The sequence below is a fragment of the Neofelis nebulosa genome, chromosome 8 (assembly GCF_028018385.1).
Source record: "Neofelis nebulosa isolate mNeoNeb1 chromosome 8, mNeoNeb1.pri, whole genome shotgun sequence".
In the NCBI taxonomy this organism is placed as follows: Eukaryota; Metazoa; Chordata; class Mammalia; order Carnivora; family Felidae; genus Neofelis; species Neofelis nebulosa.
In genome coordinates, this window is record NC_080789.1 from 87,126,105 (window position 1) to 87,148,554 (window position 22,450).

At 36.2% G+C, this 22,450-nt stretch overlaps 1 protein-coding gene across 7 annotated transcripts in view; it reads left to right on the forward strand.

Moving 5' to 3' along the window:
* ABCC9 (ATP binding cassette subfamily C member 9) overlaps window positions 1-22,450 on the forward strand; it is a 131,069-nt gene that overhangs the window by 101,505 nt on the left and 7,114 nt on the right. For all 7 annotated transcript variants that reach the window (XM_058743414.1, XM_058743413.1, XM_058743418.1 and 4 more), the window contains 8 exons: window positions 1,881-1,983; window positions 11,021-11,122; window positions 11,704-11,824; window positions 13,130-13,260; window positions 13,983-14,061; window positions 15,957-16,065; window positions 18,031-18,134; window positions 20,702-20,835. In XM_058743414.1, the coding sequence (XP_058599397.1) occupies window positions 1,881-1,983; window positions 11,021-11,122; window positions 11,704-11,824; window positions 13,130-13,260; window positions 13,983-14,061; window positions 15,957-16,065; window positions 18,031-18,134; window positions 20,702-20,835 (883 nt within the window). The remainder of the gene's footprint in view (window positions 1-1,880; window positions 1,984-11,020; window positions 11,123-11,703; window positions 11,825-13,129; window positions 13,261-13,982; window positions 14,062-15,956; window positions 16,066-18,030; window positions 18,135-20,701; window positions 20,836-22,450) is intronic.

A 22,450-nucleotide genomic window follows, 5' to 3' on the forward strand; every position in this document is an offset into this window, starting at 1 on the left:
TTCCTCACCTCATTCCCTGCCATCCCGACCCTCTGGTCAATACAAATCACCCCCTTCCTTAATGTTCAAGTAGCATTTTGTGCACGGAGTCATTATGACTAGATTCTGTGCTGTGCCATCCTTGTTTGTTAATACCACGTTTACCTCCTTCACTAAAGAATGGGCTCCTCGAGGGAGAGGTTATGTCTCGTTCATGTCTCATTTAGAGTTGGTGCTTCCTAAGTGCTTCTGAATGAGTGGATGAAAATCGACATAACACTGCACACAGAAAGATTGGCCCTTACATGGATAGATCTCTTTACAATTCATATCCACTATCTCAGTAAATCCTATAATCCTGTGAGCCATTCTACCTTTTCATTATTCACTCTATTCATCTCTAAAAGGGTCATCACAGGACAAGGTAGCCATGTTTCTCTGACTGCTCAGTCCCCTTCAAATGTGTTGCTGTTCAGGGCAGGTCCCCCTGTACATGGCATTTAGATCAAGGCTGCAAACTCATAACTCAAAGTGAGGTAATTATTTGGCTCTGATTGCCAAATCCTTTGATTACTGTAGATCAGATGTTGCTGTTTGACTCAGTTATCTGATTTATCTGGTTTGGCATATTGGAATGATCAGATCAATTGGACAAATATCAAGTATCTGCTTTATATTGGCCTGTATAGATGGCTTCATGGGCCAAGGGAACACCCCATCCAGGACTTTTTCATTCTTTGATATAGTGATGGTTTAATATAAAGTTTTGCAAATTGATTTGCAGATTTGGGGAAACTTTGGGCAATCTGTTATCAAACAGGAATCATTGCTGGGCTGTCAAATGAAATTTGGCTATTCCTCACAAATGCAACATGTAGTCAAGCAGTCCATATAAGAACAGAGGGTGGATAGACCACATTTTGATTTGGCATTTCCTCCAACCTTCAAACCAGTTATTTTGATTATATTATTCAGCTTTCCATTGTTTCGGTTATTCAGGGAAAAATAATTGAAAATGAAAAGAGGCTATTTCTGTTATTTAGATTTATCACCATGTAGCATGAGTTCTGTGAGAGAGCAGCTCACATGTTGAAATGGATAAGATTTTTCTTAGAAGTTTCATTTATAACATGGATTACACAGAATTTGGTCTGATGGCATTGGTTGCCAAGAATGAACTTAATTTGGTCAGGAAACAATATCTAAACCGTATATGTCATAAAACCCTGTAGGTACCATAGACTAAGAGTTCCTTCCATGCAATGACCATCCTTACAAATGTTTTAGAATCTTGAGCGTAAGATACCACATCTAGCAAGAACATTTGCCACCTCCAAGGACCCCCATCCTCCACTTCTTGCCACCCAGTTTCCTTCTTTGGTTCCCAGAAACACGGGGCAGCAGTAGATATTTAAAAGTATATATTTTCCTGTTACACGTGCATAGTTTCCTGTCTTTCCTGGTCCTCATCCAGCACCTCCCACCCAACTCTGTGTCATTGGGAAAAGTAAAATATGCAATAAAAAGTAGGCATACTGCATTTCTGTACAACTTACTCTGGTTTTTGTAAGGCCCTTGCAACATAGGCCATGCCTTGTCTTTGTGGCTACAAAATTATGTGGAAATTTATGAAATGATCTTTAATAGGAATTTGTCATCCAAAAGCTTCTTTTTCATAGCGGAGGTCTAAGAAAGGAGGAAACACCGAACCACACCCTCTCCAGCAAGCATACAGCAAAGCAGTAGCAGCTGGCCTTTATTTTGAAGTCGGAGTCCATTTACTAGTCATTCCATCCCATCAGTTTGTCACTGTCGAGTAAATAGTGTAGTAGTAAGTGTGACTGTTTCTTATTATTTCTCCTGTTGTATGGCTAGCATGATAATAATTTTGTTTTCTACAGGCACGAAACCAGATTTAAGCAACGTATGCTGGAACTCACAGACACAAACAACATTGCCTACTTATTTCTCTCAGCAGCCAACAGATGGCTAGAGGTCAGAACGGTACGTTCATTTCATGATTTCGAAATGGAAACCAAACAAAAAAAGGGGGCTGATGCAAAGAGGGAGACAGTTGTAAAAATTAGTCTTGCGCTGAGATTCAGCACTAACTTCACTTTTCCAGACATTAAAATAGCTCAGGTTTGTTTATGTTACAGATGAAATTTGTCATAATGTTTTAGCTAATGGCAAGACAAATAGCCCAAAAAAGCAAAAATTCATTTTGTGTTCTTTAGTCTCTAGATTACATAAGTTAATGGAATGGCAAATGTTTGTATAACTTCAGGTTTTTTTTTTTTTCAAAAAAGCAAATTTGACAAGTGAACAGATGTACTCATTTTCCTTCATTGAGCAGGACAAGCCTGGAAGAGATGGTGACTTTCTATGTTTTAAGCCAGTGGAGGATCACGTTAGCACAAAACATAAAAAACTGCAATTAATCATCTGTTGCCTTCTTCTTTCCTTTATGAAGTAGGAGAACAGGCACATGCTTTGGCATCATACAGACTTGAATCTAGCAAGTTAATTAATTTATTTGAGTCCTGTTTCCCATCTGTAAAATAGAAACAAGAATATGGGGGTGTTGCAATGAAAAATAATAATATAAGTCCTCTAGTTCACTGATTAGCAAATGCACTCGACAGATGACTTTTGAATGAATGGATGAATAAATAAATGAGTGGAAACAGCACCTACCCTGGTAAGTGGTTCATAAGCCAACCGGCTGGAGTATGAACCAGGAGACGAATGAGATACAAATTCCAAAAAGGAAGGAAATGTAGTTTGCAGACTAGTCTGCATAATCAGCACTATAAATAAGCTATTTTTGTGGTAATGATGAGTTGTCTGTAAACTTTTTAAAAAATAATTACCTATCCATTTGTAAAAAGGAAAAGTAAGTTTATCTGTACTATTGTAAGGACATCGCGTCTACTAATTAAGCATCCCTACTGTATGCAGGCTTTCAAAACTCAACAGACCAGAGAGGGCAGATAGTGAAAGGAATTTGATGAGGTTAAAATGAAGGAAGCTAGGTTATAATCGTGAGTTGTTGATAGACGGATACAAATTGATATAGATTCTTAGAGCCCCCTGTGAGCTTTAGTTGTCATGATTTTCCGCTGGTTTAGAGATTCTTTTCCACTATATTAGTAATAATATAGAAATTTTTCAGTGACATAAGACAATTATATTTTACAAATTTTAGATTGGTTGTTGGTAAGAAATTCCTTCCAGGTAGCTCTGGGGGCAGGACAAAATGTCTCCTGAATTACCTATATATAGATAGCATGAAAGCAGATGAAGTATTGCTTAGGATTTATAACCAGACTAAGACCTTATTTCTAGATCCTATCCAGACCCTAATTCCTCGTTTTAAGCTTCTATTTGTTTGTTTAAATTTGTTTTCTCTAAGGAAGAAAAAAACCCAATCATATCTGAATAACAGAATTAATCATGAAATAGCTTAATGAAAGAATGTCCCCAAACCACAAGGGAAAATATCAGTAGTTACCTTTGTTATCTGATTTTCTTAACTTGGAGATCAAGCATGTTTTTTAAGGGGCAAGTGTGTTTGCTTTGGACTTGAGGTGAATGTGTGACTCGACTCCTGTTTCTGCTCTTTCGCACTTCCTACTGTCAGGTTAATGGACAAGTGTTTAACAAGAATCTTCAAGCAAACCGTATGTTCTACTCTCATAGCCAGAAGACAAGATATTAGAGCCTTCAGACTGCCAAAAAAGGGGAAGTCAGGAAAAATTAGAGAGGAAGAGTGGCCAGATTCAGAATGGCTTAGTTCAGTTTGACTCATGGCCCGTTACTTTAACCCCCAAGTGAAAAGGCAGCAGACCAACCTGAATGTAAAAGAATTCTAGTTCCAACTGTAGAAACTGAAAGAAAATACTGGTATTTGAAACAGGAAGGGCAGACTTTGCTATCTATTTTGTTCCTTTATAATACATTTGTTAGTATGTCTTGTCTTTGTTTTCTGTGTATTATAATCCTTCCAACATTTGCTGTCTAATCTCATTACCAGAGCTCTCCCTTAAAAACCAATACAAAAATAAATAAGGAATCTTTGGCTTCTATTTCTTATGGATAAAAGTAAATTTTGTAAGGAACTTGTTGATTCATTGCAAACTTCCAGGCATATCTGCAGACAGAAATCAAGTTCCACAGTCTTTTGTATATGATTTGTCTCTTTTGCCTAATTGTGTGTGTCAATAAGTTTATATAGGTGTATATAGGTTTATATAGGTGTGCACGCACACACACACACACACACCCCTCTAGACAGCCCTCAGTGATCCAACTTAAAACTAGTCAGATTCACTCTCTTTCTGTTTTTTTTCTCTGAGTACATTGAGAGTGTTCGTTAGAACCAGGATGTTATTTAGAGTATGTAAATATCAGAATATTTATTTGAATATAAATGCTGTAATCCAAGAACATGTGCTACAGTAGGAGTATTGAATAAATTAACTAGATAACTCCTATTAGGAAATAACCTTTCTCCGAATTGTATACATATAAAGAACTCATTACTACTGTCCTCCTGTGGACATGTCCACATCACTGGAGACACAATTTCAGCTTGAAATAAATGGACCTTTTGTCAGAAACATGAATGTTGAGATATAGGACCTTGGAGACTAGGGTGTGAACTGTTCTCTGACCCCGACAGCTGTGGACATATTCTTGTAAGTCATTAAAAAAATAAGTAATGAAAACTTCTATTTGTTGCAGTGAATCTGCTTTGATCTTACTTAACCCACAGTATTGACATAACTCCTCCTTTCTCTATTCTTTGCCATATTAGTCAGCAAATTAAGAAAAATATTTGCTTATAGCAAATATTCTTGGAGTTCTCAGAGCAGAAACACAACTAAAGTGGTACAAGGAAGGTTGGGGCATTGGGCATGAATCAGAAGAAGCAAGTGTTTGCTCTCCTGTGTGAGGGGAGATCCTGATGCAGATCTAGGAATTTCACCGACTCTAATTCACTCATCACCTTAATGAAGAGAAAGGGGAGAAAATTTATCGTGGTCTTCTGTGGGTATTTTTGCCTCCCTTTCTCTTCATTCTCAATTTGAGCTTTCAAAAGCAATGTCACTGGATTCCCTGGACGGAAAATCTCAAGAAGAAAGGAAGGGAAACCAGAGAAAACCACCTTTTGTGGGATTCGGGAAGATCCATGAGCCCCATCCAATTTTTGTCCATTCTCTAATTTATTTTAAATATATGGCTCTCATTTCTTTCCCTCATCAACTTAAGTGAGAGTTAAGACAATCACAAGTTATTCCCCTTCTCTGAGTGAACAGCTTTCCCTATGGAAGATGTACCCCTGACCACTGTATTCATTTCATACTCCTTCCGAATTAGCAAAAAAAGATAAAGGTCACCATACACTCACATCGAAAAAGGACAAGAGTCTAAAAGAAAATAATTGGCTGGAGGAAAACTAGCAAGACCGTGACCACCCAGGTTGCTTTGGCAGAGAGGGGAGCACTTTTCCTGTGGGTGCCAAGTGGAGGGGGCCACAATCACGTGCAGAGTGTCACTACAGCCTAACCTTTGAATGCTGCTTATGTTCTCTGGTTCGACATGGCGTTTTCTCTTCAGCCCTCTGCACTAAACACTTCCAGTTCTTTGGCACCGGTGTTTCCACTTGCGAAAATTGTGTAACTCTATCTAAAGGCTGTCTTTCCAAGGCTTTGTCCTGCTGTGTAGTGAAAGGATAAAAGAAAATTCACATCAGGAAGCCAAAAAGAAAGTCTTTAGAATCAACAGATTGAAGTGAAAATAGTATTCAGGGTGAGCTTGCACGAGAGCCTGTTTTATGAAGCAGCACAGAGCTGTTTTGTGTGTTCATAACTCCACAACAGACAGGTGTGCACTGATCTTATACTTTGGAGGCCCTGATATATTCCCCCAGATACTCAGTGGTGCCATAGACCAGTACTTCTGAGGGCTACAAAAGGAAAGAGATTGAATCTCTATTAACTATTTGCAAGTCTGTTTTATAGAATTATAGTTTTCACTATAGAAAAGATAGATAGATGCCATTGAATCACTGGAAATCCAAGAAGAGGCCTCTCTTTTAGCTTTGAAAATCAAAGGCTTCTCTTCTGGAGGGAAGTGTTGAATTCACAAACTCGATGGAAGTTATAATTTATCACTAGGTAGATAAAAGGTCCTCGGGTGGGGACCTCTTTGAGAACTGGCAGTTCACATAAGCAGTAGCTTCTATTTCCTAAACGGAATTTGTCATTCCATTGTATCGTTTTGACCACAGGTGCTTTTATTCAGTGAATTGATTGATTAGTATGTGTAAGGACTTAGCAGTAAAATAAATGCTGCCTAGTGACCACTAAGTGCTAAGTATTTGATCTCCTGTGTGAGTTATTCAGACCAGCTGCTTCTCCTTTCTTAATTAATTGCCTTGAAGCCATTTTGTTGTTCACATATTTGCGAAGAAAGGAAAGAAGGTATAACTGTACAATCACTTTGTAATTCATTACATTGCTTAAGTTTAATGGTAAAGAAACAAAAAGTAGGGAGCTAGCATAAACTCTTACATTATCCACCAATTTCACACACCTATACTCTTGTCCTATTTGAAGGGAAGTTAATAGAATTTAGTATTTTTGCTATGAGTTCTCATTATAAACATTGTGCACAAAGCAGCTTCCCTTCTTATGCAGATCAAGGTAAAATTCTGATCAAATGCCTCCAAAAAATTCCAAATTCATTACAAAAAAATTTCTTTGAGCAGTGGAAATAATCTAGGAGTGAACTGAAAATATCTAGTTTGGTCTAACCAGAAGACAACATGGATAGTACTTTCTAAAAAAAAAAAAAGATAAAGAATATTTTTATAATAAATAAAATAACTTTGATATAGCTTTGATATAGGTACAGACATCCTGGCTTTTAAGCCCTCATATCTATTTGAATTTAGTGGACTGTAGATTTTGAAAATGGGTTCATCCACTGAAAATGTGCTATAAATGTACTTTAAGAAGCTATGCCTTATCACTGAGATGTCAAAAACATTATCTCTTAAAACCAAAAAACCAAAAACATTATCTCTTATAAGTAAATTTTGGTATATTTTATTTACTGTGATAATTAAAATAATAGTGTCTAATTATCATACTGGAAACCTTACAAGCAGTTTTAAAAACATTAGCCATATGAAAGAGAGCCAGAAAATATATATTAACTCAAACTTATTGATCAGCCTTTTCCTTTCCCTCCTTCATCTGTTTTTACTTCTCTTGCTGGCTTTATTGCCAGGGTAAACTATCTATTACCAGAATTACCCTTTTAATGTAATAGAAAATAATTTAAATAATCATCTAATTGCATTTACCATTTAGTTCTATAACAAGTGAATCTAAGCCCCAATATAAAGTATAACGATTCCATAGTCATTTTAATGGAAGGGGAGAGGGGTGAGAGAAAGAGAAAAAGAGAGAGAAGGAGACAGAGCGATTGAGTACATAATGTTTTGCATTTCCTTTATAATGTTTATATTAGGGCTACTGTCTAATTTCCATTGTTGAGACTCAGTGATTATTTTGTTGTTATATTTTTAAAAGAATGTATGCAATTTTGAAAAAGAAAAGCAAAGCTGGAGGCATCACAATTCTGGATAAAGCTGTAGTGATCAAGACAGTATGGTACTGGTATAAAAACAGACACACAGATCAATGGAACAGAATAGAAAACCCAGAAATGGACCCACAACTATATGGTCAACTCATCTTTGACAAAGCAAGAAAAAATATCCAATGGAAAAAGTCTCTTCCACAAAGGCATTGGAAAAACTGGGCAGCAATACGCAGAAGAATGAAACTGGACCACTTTCTTACATCACACACAAGAATATATTCAAAATGGATGAAACACCTAAATATAAGACAGGAAACTATCAAAATCCTTGAGGAGAACAGAGGCAGCAACCTCTTTGACATCAGCCATAGCAACTTCTTACTAGATATGTCTAGGGATGCAAGGGAAACAAAAGCAAACATGAATGTTGGGACCTCATTAAGATAAAAGGCTTCTGCACAGCAGAAAGATAAAGGGTTAGTATCCAAAATCTATAAAGAACTTATCGAACTCAACACCTAAAAACCAAATAATCCAGTTAAGGCATGGGCAGAAGACATGAATAGACACTTTTCCAAAGAAGACATCCAGATGGCTAAAGACACATGAAAAGATGCTCAGTTTCATTCATCATCAGGGAAATACAAATCAAAACCACGAGATACCATCTCATAACTTCAGAATGGCTAAAATTAACAACACAGGAAACAACAGATGTTGGCGAAGATGTGGAGAAAAGGGAGCCCCCTTACACTGCTGGTGGCAATACAAACTGGTGCAACCATCCTGGGAAACAATATGGAGGTTCCTCAAAAAATTAAAAATAGAACCACCCTACGATCCAGCAATTATACTACTAGATATTTACCTAAAAGATACAAAAATACTGATTCGAAGGGACAAATGCATCCAGATGTTTTTAGCAGCATTATCAACAAGAGCCAAACTATGGAAAAAGCCCAAATTTCCATCAAGTGATGAATGGATAAAGAAGTTGTAGTAGACATATATAATGGAATATTACTCAGCCATAAAAAAGAATGAAATCTTGCCATTTGCAACAACATGGATGAAGCTAGAGTGTATCATGCTAACTGAATTAAGTCAATCAGAGAAAGACACATACCATGTATGATTTCACACATATGTGGATTTTCAGAAATGAAGCAGATGAATATGGTAGGGGTGGGGGAAAGAGAGAGGCAAACCATAAAACGGACTGTAAACTATAAAGAACAAACAGGGTGGCTGGAGAGAAGGTTGGGGGATGGGTTAAATGGGTGATGGGCATTAAGGAGGACACTTGTAATGAGCACTGGGTGTTGTATGTAAGTGATGAATGACTAAATTCTATTCCCGAAACTAATATTATACTGTATGTTAACTAAATGGAATTTAAGACTTGAAAATAAATGAATGAATGTATGAATAAATCAATAGATGAATGAATGAGGCTCTTCTTCCCAATAAGGCCAGCTGGGAGAAAGTAGAGAATAGAAATTAATAAAAATGTGCCTTGTTTCAAAGCCTTAATGTGTACATTACCCACAGAAATTTCTCAGAAGCTGAATGGTGTATTTATTTATATCAAACTGAGGAGGAGGACCTTGCTCAAAGTATCCCCTGATACTAACTTGCTTTCTGGTACTTATCACAGAAACTTTTTATAAGTCCTTTTTAAAAAGATAATATAGAAATTACAAATTTACAGCATAACTTCAAAAGTACTAACTTTAGACAGAGGGCTGGAAGGAAAAATTCATATTGCTGTAAATATTTTAGAAGTATTTTGGGAGCATGTTGGCATTTGTAAGATGTAAGAGTGGCCCAGACTGGTTAGATTATGCATCCATGTAGTTGTTGCTTCAAATAAAGGGAAAATGAAGAAGAACTGTCTAATTGGGATGTGACAAGTTGTTAACACATGGTCCCATTGGAAGAAGCAATCCAAGGAGCATTTACTACCTCTTTGGAATTTACTGCCTCAAGAGAGTAACTCTGCATGATTTCTTTCTTTATTCTTTATAAAGATCATGGGAATCATTATGGAATTAAATTTTAGTGCCTCTTTTAACCTTTGATGTTTTATGATGCACATAAACTTCTAAGCTTGCTTCAAACGTTTGAAAATCATCCAGAGGAAAAAAGACATCCTGATACATGGAGGTGGTGAAATCTAACGGGCATTTAATCTTTTTTAGTCCTTTCAAAGTCTTTGAATTAGGTATCATTTCTATTTTCCAAATAAACTGAGTTTCAAAGGGGTTTAAATTATTTGTCTGGTAATTGGCAAAGTCAGAGTCTGAGCCCAGATCTCTGATTTCAAGGCTGGGATTACTGATTGCTCCTCAAGAACTAGGTCTTTGGAGCTGTTTTAAAAAGAGTTAGGAAAGCTCACATGGGAGATGATTTGAGTAACTTCAATTGTTACTCCAGCATGTTAAGCAGTCCATTACTGTCATTAAAGTCTTTTTTTTTTTTTTTGCTGTCATTAATGTCTTAGCATCTAGTTATTTGGCTTTTTTTTTTTTGAGGGATCAGAGACATATCTCGACTTGAAAGGTCACAAGTGAGATGAGACTTAAAATAACTGTAGAAGTGCTCATGCCTGAAATGCTACCTGCTTCTGGAACATGTGACTCATCAGCATGAAAAGTTTGAAAGATTTCTTTTACAAATGATAAGACATAACAATGACTAAGAGTGCTGGGAAATGGGAAGGAACAAGGTGTTTGAAAATGGATGGTTGTGCCCTGTTTCTTATTTGAGATAAAGACTGGCCTCAGTGAACTTTTAAAAATTTCACAAAAGAGTTTACCATTGAGTCATAGCTCATCCAGATGCTCTAAGACAGGCCCACACTTCCCATTTAAGAACAAATATAAACCCTTATCCTTATTTACATGGAATCTGGAGACTTAATGTCCCAAACTCTAAGCCTAGATATTTGACAAACAGTTTAGACAAGAATCTAAAGTTAACCAGATGCAAATTTCTGCCAAGCCCTTACTATATAGCACAAGGGAGCTAGATCCCAACCCTGACATAAGCACACATGAAATTGAAGGTAGTAAATCAAGTTTCGAAATAATTACTTGTCCAGCAACACAATGCTATAGCGAGGGTGGGGGAGGAGAAAAAGAAACCCTATGTCTGATCCTGGTGGTGCCACCAACTGCAGCTTAATTTCCGGCAAGTTATTTAACTTGTATGAATCCATTTCTGCACAGATGCAATGAGAGTGCTGAATTACTCCCACTCCAGCCCTAATATTGTGAGTTGTCATTCATCCACATCTTAGGTAACCTTCCCCTGAAATTTATGTGTACTGTCTTAGTACCCACCTCTCTAAATTGATTGGTACCTTTGTTTGAGAACTCGACGAAAATCTTTTAGCATTTTTTTTTTACTTGCTCCTTTTTAGGATTATTTGGGAGCTTGCATTGTCCTCACTGCTTCCATTGCATCCATCAGTGGGTCTTCCAATTCTGGATTGGTGGGCTTGGGTCTTCTGTATGCACTTACGGTAGGTATGGATGAAAATGTCTTTTTTCATGTAGTGTTGGAGGTGCTTTCTATAGTCATCGTCAGTTCTTATTCATGGATGTTAGAAGAGCAGTTTGAAATTCATAATGAAATGACATCTTGCAAATAATGGTAGGATGGGGCACAAGCTCAGCATTTTAGGACAGTGTGGATTCAGTTCTTATACTGTGAGTCAGTTTTTAGAAACTGCTCAAACTGTATGGTGAGAGCACTCCCGAGGTGTGAAATCCCTGTCCTAAGTCGTTCACAACCCATTCTGAGAAACTAAAATGAATATGAATATAAATGAGAGAAGTACAAACGGGTAATACAACTTGTGCAGGGAAGCAGGGGACAGTTTACACAACACTGACATTTGAGGACACTTGAAGAAGAATGGACACTTTCTTTGCCTGCTTTATCCCATGATACCCTCCCTGGTCTCTGATATCTTGCAGCACTTATAAGTCATAGCACATGATGTACACTAACTGTCCAAGTCATCCTATCCTAAAATATCCAGTGATTACAAAGATTGCTACTTTATTTTAAACGTGTTAACTTTTTTGTCACCTGACACAGATAACCAATTATTTGAATTGGGTTGTGAGGAACTTGGCTGACCTGGAGGTCCAAATGGGGGCAGTGAAGAAAGTGAACAGTTTCTTAACTATGGAGTCTGAGAACTATGAAGGCACCATGGGTATTGTTCTGAATATTATTTTGTTTCACTTAAGTGTTTATTTTATATAAATGATAGTTGTGTGTCAGACACTGTCTTTTTTGCTTTTGTTTTCCACTTTAATATCCAGAGAATCCCTTCTCATCTTGACTTTGCTTTATAAGGTATACCTGAAATAATATGACTACTTAGGCCTGAAAAGTTTTGGATATAACCAGAATCCAAATAGATATTATTTAGTAATATTTAAAGAGAATTATAAAAAGTATTTGGACTTTATTACATTAGTTACCAGCCTAAACTATGAACTATTGTGTTTTCTTTCTCAAGATCAATTTAACTTAGATGTCAAGAAACTTGGATCTTAAAACTACTCACTGAGATTCTCAGCTTTGCTAGAATAAAATTGGCAGGAAATTCAATACTGAAGACGGAATGATCTTTCTTAATTTCATGCTTAAAATGCATTCTTCTGCCTGAATACTTCAATAGCTATCCAGATCTTCAAGGACAGAACCCAGATAAGTTAAGCTAAGATCACTAGACTCCTCATTAGTCGATCCTTACCCACCTACCCTAGTCTCATCTCTCATCATCTATCTACACACCTTTTACTCTGGCCATACCAACATACTATGGTTTCTTTCTATGGTTTTCTTTTTATCTTTTTTTCTCTTTATATATATTTGAAACAAATTTCACCACCCCTTATCCTTGTAAGACTCATCTCAGCCACCATCTCCTCTGGAAACCCTCCCGGAACTCTCAGGTTACCACCATCTGTGCTCCCAGAGCACCTTGAGTTGGCCTCCGTCACTGACTCTCCTTGCAGTGTTGCAGACACCAACTTACTTGTATGCTTCCCCCAGGACACAGTGAGCACCATGAGGTGTGTCTTTCATCTCCATATTTCCAACACATTGCACAATACCTCTCACATTTTAAGTACTCAGATGTTTCATGACTGACTGACTGAACAAAGGAATGAATATCTTAAAGAGAATCAAGTTATGGAATGCAGAAAAAACATGATAGTTCATGCTCCAAAACAAACACAAAATAACTATTTTGGAAGTTCTTAATCAATAGGCCTTTACTCTGAATGTAATTTTAATTTTAAAAAGACATAGCATTTGGTTCAGTATTACTTTAAATTTACCAAAAAAGTATATGTTTGTATGTATAAATGTATATCAGTATGCGTATGTTTCTTTCTGTCACTCTCTCCTTCCTTTTCTCTCTCTCTCTCTGTCCCTTTCTCCCTCCCTCCATTCCACTCTCTCTTCCTCTCTCTCTGACTTCCCCTACTCCACCCTCACCCCCCAGACCCTTCTCAAGTTCCAGAACATTGGCCACAGGAAGGGGAGATCAAGATTCATGATCTGTGTGTCAGATACGAAAATAATCTGAAACCTGTTCTTAAACACGTCAAGGCTTACATCAAACCTGGGCAAAAGGTATGGAATTCATTGCCATTTGTTTCATACAAAACCTTTGGTGGAGCCATTTTATCACTACCTAAGCTCTTCAGACATCCAGCCAAGTACATTCTCACTGGGCTCATGTAACACTCCTGGTACTTTACAGATCAAATTATCTACATAAAAGAGAGGGGAGATAGGATCAGGATAAAATACATGTTCTCTAAGTTATATTGCCATTCATTAGTCTCCCACGAAGATCAGGGAAATCAACAATACATGTGTTTTTCCAAATTTTTGGCTTCTGGCTCAAAGCCATATTGGACATCCCCTTGAGAAATTTTGCATTTGTACTAGCTCTAGTCCCAAAATGGTTTGTTTTAGTTACTTTAAAAAGAGAAAATGTGAAGAAAAAAATTGAATCAGTCTTGTTTGTTATAATATCATCACTTCTAAGATAAAGTTGAATACTTACTTATTAGACCAACAATACACTAAACACAAAAATTAAGCCATAAAGGAAAAACAACACAACCACATACACATAAAAAGAGCTAGAATGAAGTCATTGAAGATTGGTGAGGATTCTATGTTTTCATCTTAATGATAATACATAAAGGAACCTTAGGAAAAGAATAATGATTTATTATAACTATTTAAATAGAAATGCAGTTTCACCATGGTATCTTGTCTAAATTAAAACTACTTTTGCCCATTTTCTGTGTCCTCTTCTCTTTGGGTGACATTTGCTTTTTTAGGTGGGCATATGTGGCCGAACTGGCAGTGGGAAATCATCATTATCTCTGGCTTTCTTCAGAATGGTTGATATATTTGATGGTGAGTTACTAACTCAGTTTTTTTTTTCATGACTATGTGGTGATTTTCCTTAAAAAAATGCAACATCAACTTACCTAATCCTGCAGAAATAACAAGCGAATATTTATAAGGACTTTGTGTCCTGCAACCCATGGCTTGAGGTAGGTGTCCCAGATAAACACTCTAGAAGTAAAGAATGAACATAGAATTGCTAATAAAATTATTAGCCTTGAACTCAACTCTAGAGACTGTTATTGAAGAATTCTAATAAACTGGTAAAACGAAAACAGTACCATCCATTTTGAACAGCAGTAGATTCAGGTCGCATTTTAAGAGAAAGGAATAGGGGAAACTAAAAATATATCCATTCCCATCAAAGGAAAAAAATGCAAGGAGATAAGTAATCTACATTATTAATTTTGCTGCATGACTCTTACTATCATCTTAGTAACATGGTTTAATGATGTTGAACATTTCGTGAGGCAGCAAAGCTGCAAACTGCCAAGCACATGTTGAAAACATACAAAAATATTTATGCATCCACAAAATTACTAATAATATGATACGTGGAAATAATTTAATCTTTGCTTTAGAAAAAATATGTCACATTATTTAGTCTATCAAGTGGCCTATAAATAGCCCAGCACATAAGCAATCTTGAATAAAAGGGGATCCAGCAATGTGCTTGATCATGAGCTCAAGGAAGTGCTTCCTATTATTATCTGAAATGATTATGCTGACAATTATAGTACTTCACATTTTTATTATACTTGACAGTTTATATTACTTAATGTAATCTACACAACAGCTTTGTGAGATAAAGAGGTCAGTTTATGAACAGCGCAGATGAACAGGAATTGAAGTCTCTTCAGGGTTTAGACTCAGAAGCAGAGTAGGCATCAGCCACTGGGTTAGCAGCCTGCCCTTCCATGGCGAGTAATAATCCACAGGTACTTTGAGGACTTTCAGTGGCTTTGCATTGTAAGTCAATGACATAATCCAAAGACAATTGATTGACACTTTTCATTCAAAAAACAAAAACAAAAACAAAAAACCTGTGGCTGTAACTGTACATATTAGATTAGCCTTTTCCTTCCTCACGAATCCAGAAACATGATTTTAGGCTCCATGTGAACTTTCAATGACTGATTCTCTTATTTAGCATTAAGCTATTAAGATTTTAATAGATAATGTGGTACTCCCAAAAGAAAGTTTAAGTTGATCACTTTGCTTCTTCTTGAATCTAAATCTAGCTGGAAAAGGGACTCCCACCTGCCATTTTTCACCTGGCCACTCATTTCATAGGGCAATACTGTCTTTACACAAAGTGATATGATAAAATAGCTTATCAATTTGAGGAAAAAACATCAAGATTGCACAAGTCTCTGATAAGTCTAAACACAGTATGGAGAAATTCATTAAAATTTGATTTGTATGTCATAAAATTTCCTTTCTTATTTGCAAAGCAATGTTCTGTTCAATCAATACAAGAGTAAATAATTTAGATAAAAATCACTGTCTTCAAGGAGTTATCATTGTGGTTAGGAGAAAAAGACAATTAAAACAGATAGGTAAATGTATATAGAATATCTTGTGAAGGAAAATAAACAGGGAAGGAGGGTAAAGGAATATCAGAAGAAAGAAGACCCATTAAGGAGAAAAAGTACTTTTGGTTTGTATGAACCACAGAAATTGAATAGAAACTGAGAATCTCTTTAAGGGAAAATACATAAGATAAAATATCACCAAAATGTATATTTTTCTTAGAGATGCATAATGATGTTTTTAATACTTAAATGGAAAGCTTTATCTTCTGAGTTTCAACCCTGAACCCGGCAAGTACTTTCAATTTGTAAATAATATTGTTTTTCTTTTGATTTTCCTACGTGCTTATAATTTTTGTTTCTCTTTAACAGGAAAGATTGTCATTGATGGGATAGACATTTCAAAACTACCACTGCACACACTACGTTCTAGACTTTCAATCATTTTGCAGGATCCAATACTATTCAGTGGTTCTATTAGGTAGGTGATGTATTCAACAGAAACCTGTATGCCTCAGGATTTACCTTTTGGCTCATGGGAGGGTTTTACTCAGAACTGTTTTTCAGGTAGGTGTGAATGATGTTATCAGGATGATAAGATCAGAGAGGTACCTGGCTGGCTCAGTGGATAGAGCAAGCCACTTGATCTCAGGGCTGTGAATTCAAGCCCCACATTGGGTGTGGCCCTACTTAAAATACAATTTTGTTTTTAATTAAAAATAAAAAAGCAATCAAACAAAGTAAGGATGATAAGATCAAATATTCTGACCAACAGTTTGGATTGGGAAACCCTAGAGTTGCTGAATTAACCTATAGAAGCCAGTCCCTTATATATTTCTAGGAGCTCTGCTCTTTAAGTTTGACTCCACAAAAGCTACTTTTTCTTCTGTACTTGGAGCAGCGATTGTTGACAGACATTTCTAAGGTGTTCTGCCTTTACAGATATCCTGCCTATTGCTTATGCGTCTGGCCTGGGTTCAGCAGATATTAAGTTCAGTGAATCCCTTGGCTCCCCTATCCCTCACAATTACTCTTTCAGCCAAAATTGCTTTTAAGAAGCCGCTACAATCTTCTCGATACCTAGTTTATGGTTTCCCACAGTAAAAAAAGAAAACGAAAGAAAGAAAGAATGGCAGTATCTAGGTATCTACTATCTGCTAAGTGCTTTGAATATACTGTCTCATTAAATCTTCAAAGCATTGCTCTAGTATACATATTATTATCCTTATTTTACATACGAGAATTTTAAACCTCAGAGAAGCTCTAATTTGTCCATGTTTATACACTTAGTAAGTGGTAGAACTCCAATTCCAAATAACGTTCGTCTGACTCCAAACCCCACCATGGCATTATCTGCCGGCTCATGTCTCTCATTCCATACAACCTTTGTTCTCTCTGGCTCCCCTCCTCTACCTTAATTACAAAGAAGTATTTGCCACTTCTTTTTGTCTTGAAGAGAAAATGTATGTAAGGTTGCTCAATATTCAGCTGTAAAATCATTTTAATTAAAAGTTGTGTAGGGGTTCCTTGGTGGCTCAGTGGGTTAAGAGTCCAACTTTGGCTCAGGTCATGATCTCATGGTTTGTGAGTTAGAACTCCACGTTGGGCTCTGTGCTGACAGCTCAGAGCCTGCTTCAGATTCTGTGTCTCCCTCTCTCTCTGCCCCTCCCCCACTCACACTCTCTCAAAAAAAAGAATTTTAAGAAAATAAATAAAAGTTGTGGATGTATCAAGTTATTTAGTGATACCATAGTGAATTTCTATCTCTGAATATATTTATGATGAATACTACTATTGTGGTTGGTGCAGCACAGCTCATCTAAGATATCATTATATGTTCCCATATAATCATCAGTTCTGTGGAAACACTTTGCTAAACATTATTCAAGTTACACTAAATATAATATGAAACTGGATAAATCCACATAATGAATTTTACCATGTCATGTCTCACATATAAATATACTAACTGTATCATCAAAAAACATTGTTCATAACATTGAGGTCATTCATTTATTCATCAAACATGAATTGAATGCCTGCTCTATCTTGAGCACTGTTCTAGGTACCAGGGATATAATAATAACCAAAACAAACAGGACTTAAGATTTTTTTTGAAAAAGAGAAACCACACGTGTGTGAGTGCAGGGGGCCGGGGGTAGAATGAAAGAGAAAGAGAGAGAGAGAGAGAGAGAGAGAGAGAGAGAGAGAGAGAGAGAGAGAATCTTAAGCAGGCTCCATGCCCAGCACAGAGCCAACAAGGGACTCCATCTCACGACCCTGAGATCATGACCTAAGCTGATTTCAAGAGTTGGATGCTTAACCAACTGAGCCACCCGGGTACCCCAGGATTTACATTTTCAGGAAAGAATAGCAATAAGCAAGCATATGTAAAAATTCCTTTATTTTTATTTATTGACTAAATAACTTATTTCTTCCCCTACAGATTTAATTTAGATCCAGAGTGTAAATGCACAGATGACAGACTCTGGGAAGCTCTAGAAATTGCTCAGCTGAAGAATATGGTCAAATCCCTGCCAGGAGGTCTAGGTATATTTTCTAAAGAATACATTTATTTTAATATATGCAATTAATTCTATATATCTCTATCTGTATTTTATGCTAGAATTACATAATTCATATTAAATCCCCTTATATTTAAAATAATTTCCAAAAGGTCATTAGTACACTTAAAATCTAATGATTTGCATGGGATGCAAAAGGATGAACCTTATAACAAATTCTGTTCTATATGAACACTCTAAAATATTCCTCTTAATACACTTAACTCTTCAGTCTTTTCACCTTTAGTGGTACAGGTCATTTTAATCAGAATATTTCCTTGTGATCATTCTACTCACATGATCTACATGACCTCTAACCCTCAGTAAATGAGTAAAAGGATCGAAGAGGCTACTAAGTTCAAAGTGGAGGTACCATTTAGGAGCAGGCAGTTCTCCACATTGGCAACCATTTTCTTTGTTCCCAGGAGGGACTGTTTCTTATATTTATGTAACATAATTTTGTGAAGACATCATTTTCTATGACCTTGCTGCAGTATCAGTTTTAGCCACCTGTGTAAAGGATAAAACACGTACTCAAACAATCACTGATATAAATTTAGCTCAAGAATAAGGTGGACAACTTCTGGCAAATAACTGATGACAGAATAAAACAACAACTTGAATAATGAAAGGAAGTGATTAACAAACCAAAACAACAAAGTGTACAATGCAGTCTTCAACTCATAAAAATGAATTATTGTTTTGGACTTAAAATCTGAACTCATTTATGGGGTGCCTGGGTGGCTCAGTCGGTTAAGCATCCGACTTCAGCTCAGGTCACGATCTCACAGTTCGTGGGTTCGAGGGCCGCGTCAGGCTCTGTGCTGACAGCTCGGAGCCTGGAGCCTATTTCAAATTCTGTTTCTCCCTCTGTCTCTGTCCCTCCCCCGTTCATGCTCTGTCTCTGTCTCAAGAATAAATAAACATTTTTAAAAAATCTGAACTCATTTAAGAAAGTAATCAGAAAGATCAGAGCTGGTTGATTAAATTAAATAGTAATAAATTAAATATTAATTTAATTTAATTATTAAGTATTAATAAATTAAACATTTATTAAATTAGATTTTAATAAATAATTTTAATTGTTTTAATGAATAATAAATAAATTTTATTTTATTTTAATTTCAATAAAAATTGTTTTAATAAATTTTAATTTTAATAAATAACATGTAGTTCCCATATTGGTTGTGTTATATTGGCATCTAGAAAGAAAATCAGCCTCCAAAATAAAACCATGTTTATTATTAGTTTATTTGGTTAGGAGGACCTACTCAAAAACAATATGATTTTAATTAGGTTCCAAGGCGAAGGCATCCCACAAAGAGAAATTGAGATAGCATGTCTTTAAGGGTAGTTTTATTGACCTTGCCAGTGTTAGACTGTGGGAGCAATTCCAGAGGTCTGGAAGAACTTTCCTATCATAATTTTTGACGTCTCTCATGGTAAGCCCAATAAGTCTACTTGAGAAATTGATAATGCATATATACCCTTCTTGTGGTAGAGACACACCGTTAGTAGTTGGAGTACAGGCAATGAAAACTTTATAGTCCTCTTCACTCACATGAAAGATGCATGCACCTGTTTTGAATCATGGGCATGATGTTCAAGGGTTATGGTACAGTGTAAGCAACAGGGGATTGTATTTACACAATGTAATTGAGTGTTGTTTATGCTCATTGTCCCCATAAAGATTATATCAACTGCTTGATAAAGATCTGGTTCAGGCCAACTCTGATGAAGAATATTCATCACCTCCATCACCCTCCTTATTTATTATGTAAATTAAAATTTGGAGAATAAAGGCATAGCCCCCAAGCATAAAAAATTATAAAAATTTGATGCAATGAGAATATGATCAATAGAAATTTACCTCCAGGACCCTAAGAAGAAGTGTTTGAAACCTAATAAAAGAGATGCTTTGGAAACAGAATTTATCTTAACTTCATAGGACAGTTTATGACATATGGATGAAAGCAAACAAAAATGATAATGAGGATGTAACATTCATCTATCCATACAATGTTTTATTCAGCCACTATGTCAGATGGACACACTGATGGACAAAAACAAAACCCAGTCCTTAACCACATGGACCTTACAGTCCAGTGGGATGGTATAATGAAAAAAGAATGGATACTAGAGTCAAGAATGTTCTGTTTCTCATCAAGCTCTACTACAAATTAGCTATGTGATTACGGGCAAGCCACTTCATTTCTCTGGGCCTTAGATAATTATAATAAATAATCTCCTTAGATAATTATGTTCAGTAATTAAATGACCTCTAAGGTCTTCCAGTCTTCAAGATGCCGAATGTATTTTATATCCTAGTATAAGGAGGTAATTTACAATCTGTTGTCAAAAATAGGATGGCCCAGGATCATCTTCATTTTCCCAAAGTAAAATTCCTCTTTGCCCTCCCACTATGAAATCTTCGCAGCAGTACACTGAGGTCCAGCGTGCTCTTGTAGGACATAACTATTTTCCCCTACTTTGCTCAAGGAAAATGTTAGTAGCATTTCTTTAGTGAAATCCTTGCTTCTCTCTCTGATGTAGATGCAGTTGTCACTGAAGGTGGGGAGAACTTTAGCGTTGGACAGAGACAGCTGTTTTGCCTTGCTAGGGCCTTTGTCCGCAAAAGCAGCATTCTCATCATGGACGAAGCAACAGCTTCCATTGACATGGCCACAGTGAGTAGATAATGTACTCGCTTTTTAAATTGAAGAGTTGGAGAGACACACGTAAAAATTACAACTTATTTTTCCCCAACTGGGTTCAGAATCCTCAGTACTGTTGTTTTGAGTGTCTTCTCATTCATTTCTTTAATCAACGGATGATAGCACATTGAAAATTATGATAAAGGAGACATGACACTTTTAAAGCAATTCCTACTACCGGTAAACATAAAATAAACTTGCCATCACTTTTTGATAAATTCTTTTTTTAAAAAAAATTATTTTTGAGAGAGAGAGAGCAGAGAAGGGGCAGAGAGAGAAGGGGACAGAGGATCTGAATATTCATCAGAATAATATACAAATGATTCAACACCTAACTCAGATGTGGGCAGGGGAAGCTTTGTATTTTTGTGAAGACATTTTCCCCTTAGATTCCATATTGCTGATTAAACCACAAAACAAAAGAAAATACATTCAGAACCCATCTTCTTGGGTAACATTCAGTTCATTTAACTATATGTTTCAATGGTAGAACTAAGGGGTTCACTCAATGACACTGAGAGGCTTGTTTTAGACATCTGGAGTAAGGTAATGTCAGGAAAGAGAGCAAACATGTGAAAATCACCTTCACTATTCTCTGACTTCACATTATGCATAACAAAAGGAAACTACAGTGATGAGTGAGGTGGGTCAGTGATTCCCAAACTTGCCGAGTTATGAATCTCATCTGGAGACACTTGCCAGAACAGAAGCCCTTTCACTGGAAAGTTTGACCCAGGTAATCCTTACTAGTGCTTGAGAAAAACCATTGTGAATGATGTGTAATTACTAAAGAAGAAATCAAACTTAAGTTACAGGATCCATCCTCTTGACTACTGTTTCTTATGCTAAAATGCTAAGGTTAGAAGATTGCCTTTAACTTTAGATAAATCAATAGGGATTTATCATAGTACTATAAATCACAGAACTCCAAAGAATGTAGTACAAAATAAGTGATAAAAGATACATTGGAAGACAGCTATAAAAATTGATCAATAAACCTTAGGGAAAAGTCCAGACATCTAGCCATTTCATTAGAGATGTCATAAAATTTATCCATATAGCTGTTTCACTTAATGGAAACTTCCACATAGGACCTATATATAAAACTAATGAAGTGCATGACTGTGGCAAATGTGAAACAAAATTGTCAAAGCAGGGTATTATCTCAGCAATTGGTGTTAATTTACATCTATTGATCACCTTGGTTGATACCCAATGATACTATAAGTGAATGAATAATAACCCTATTTAATCAAGCAAAGAAAAAGAGTAATTTATGATATAATACCAAGTCAGTATAATTTCACAGTAGAATAAACATAAACATCGGTGCTATCAACACCGATGTGGGGCTCAAACTCACAAACCATGAGATCATGACTTGAACTGAAGTCGGACACTTCACCACCTGAGCCACCCAGACACCCCAGTTTTTGATAAATTCTTAAAGCAGTAAAATTCCAATGCTCAGTTGACAACAGTACTGTATTCAAATGTTCAAGTCTTATGCCATGGAAGTTGTAAAATGAAGTATGCAAATTTCTATTTAATAGAAATTGATAAACAAAATCAATCATTATTTTCTAAA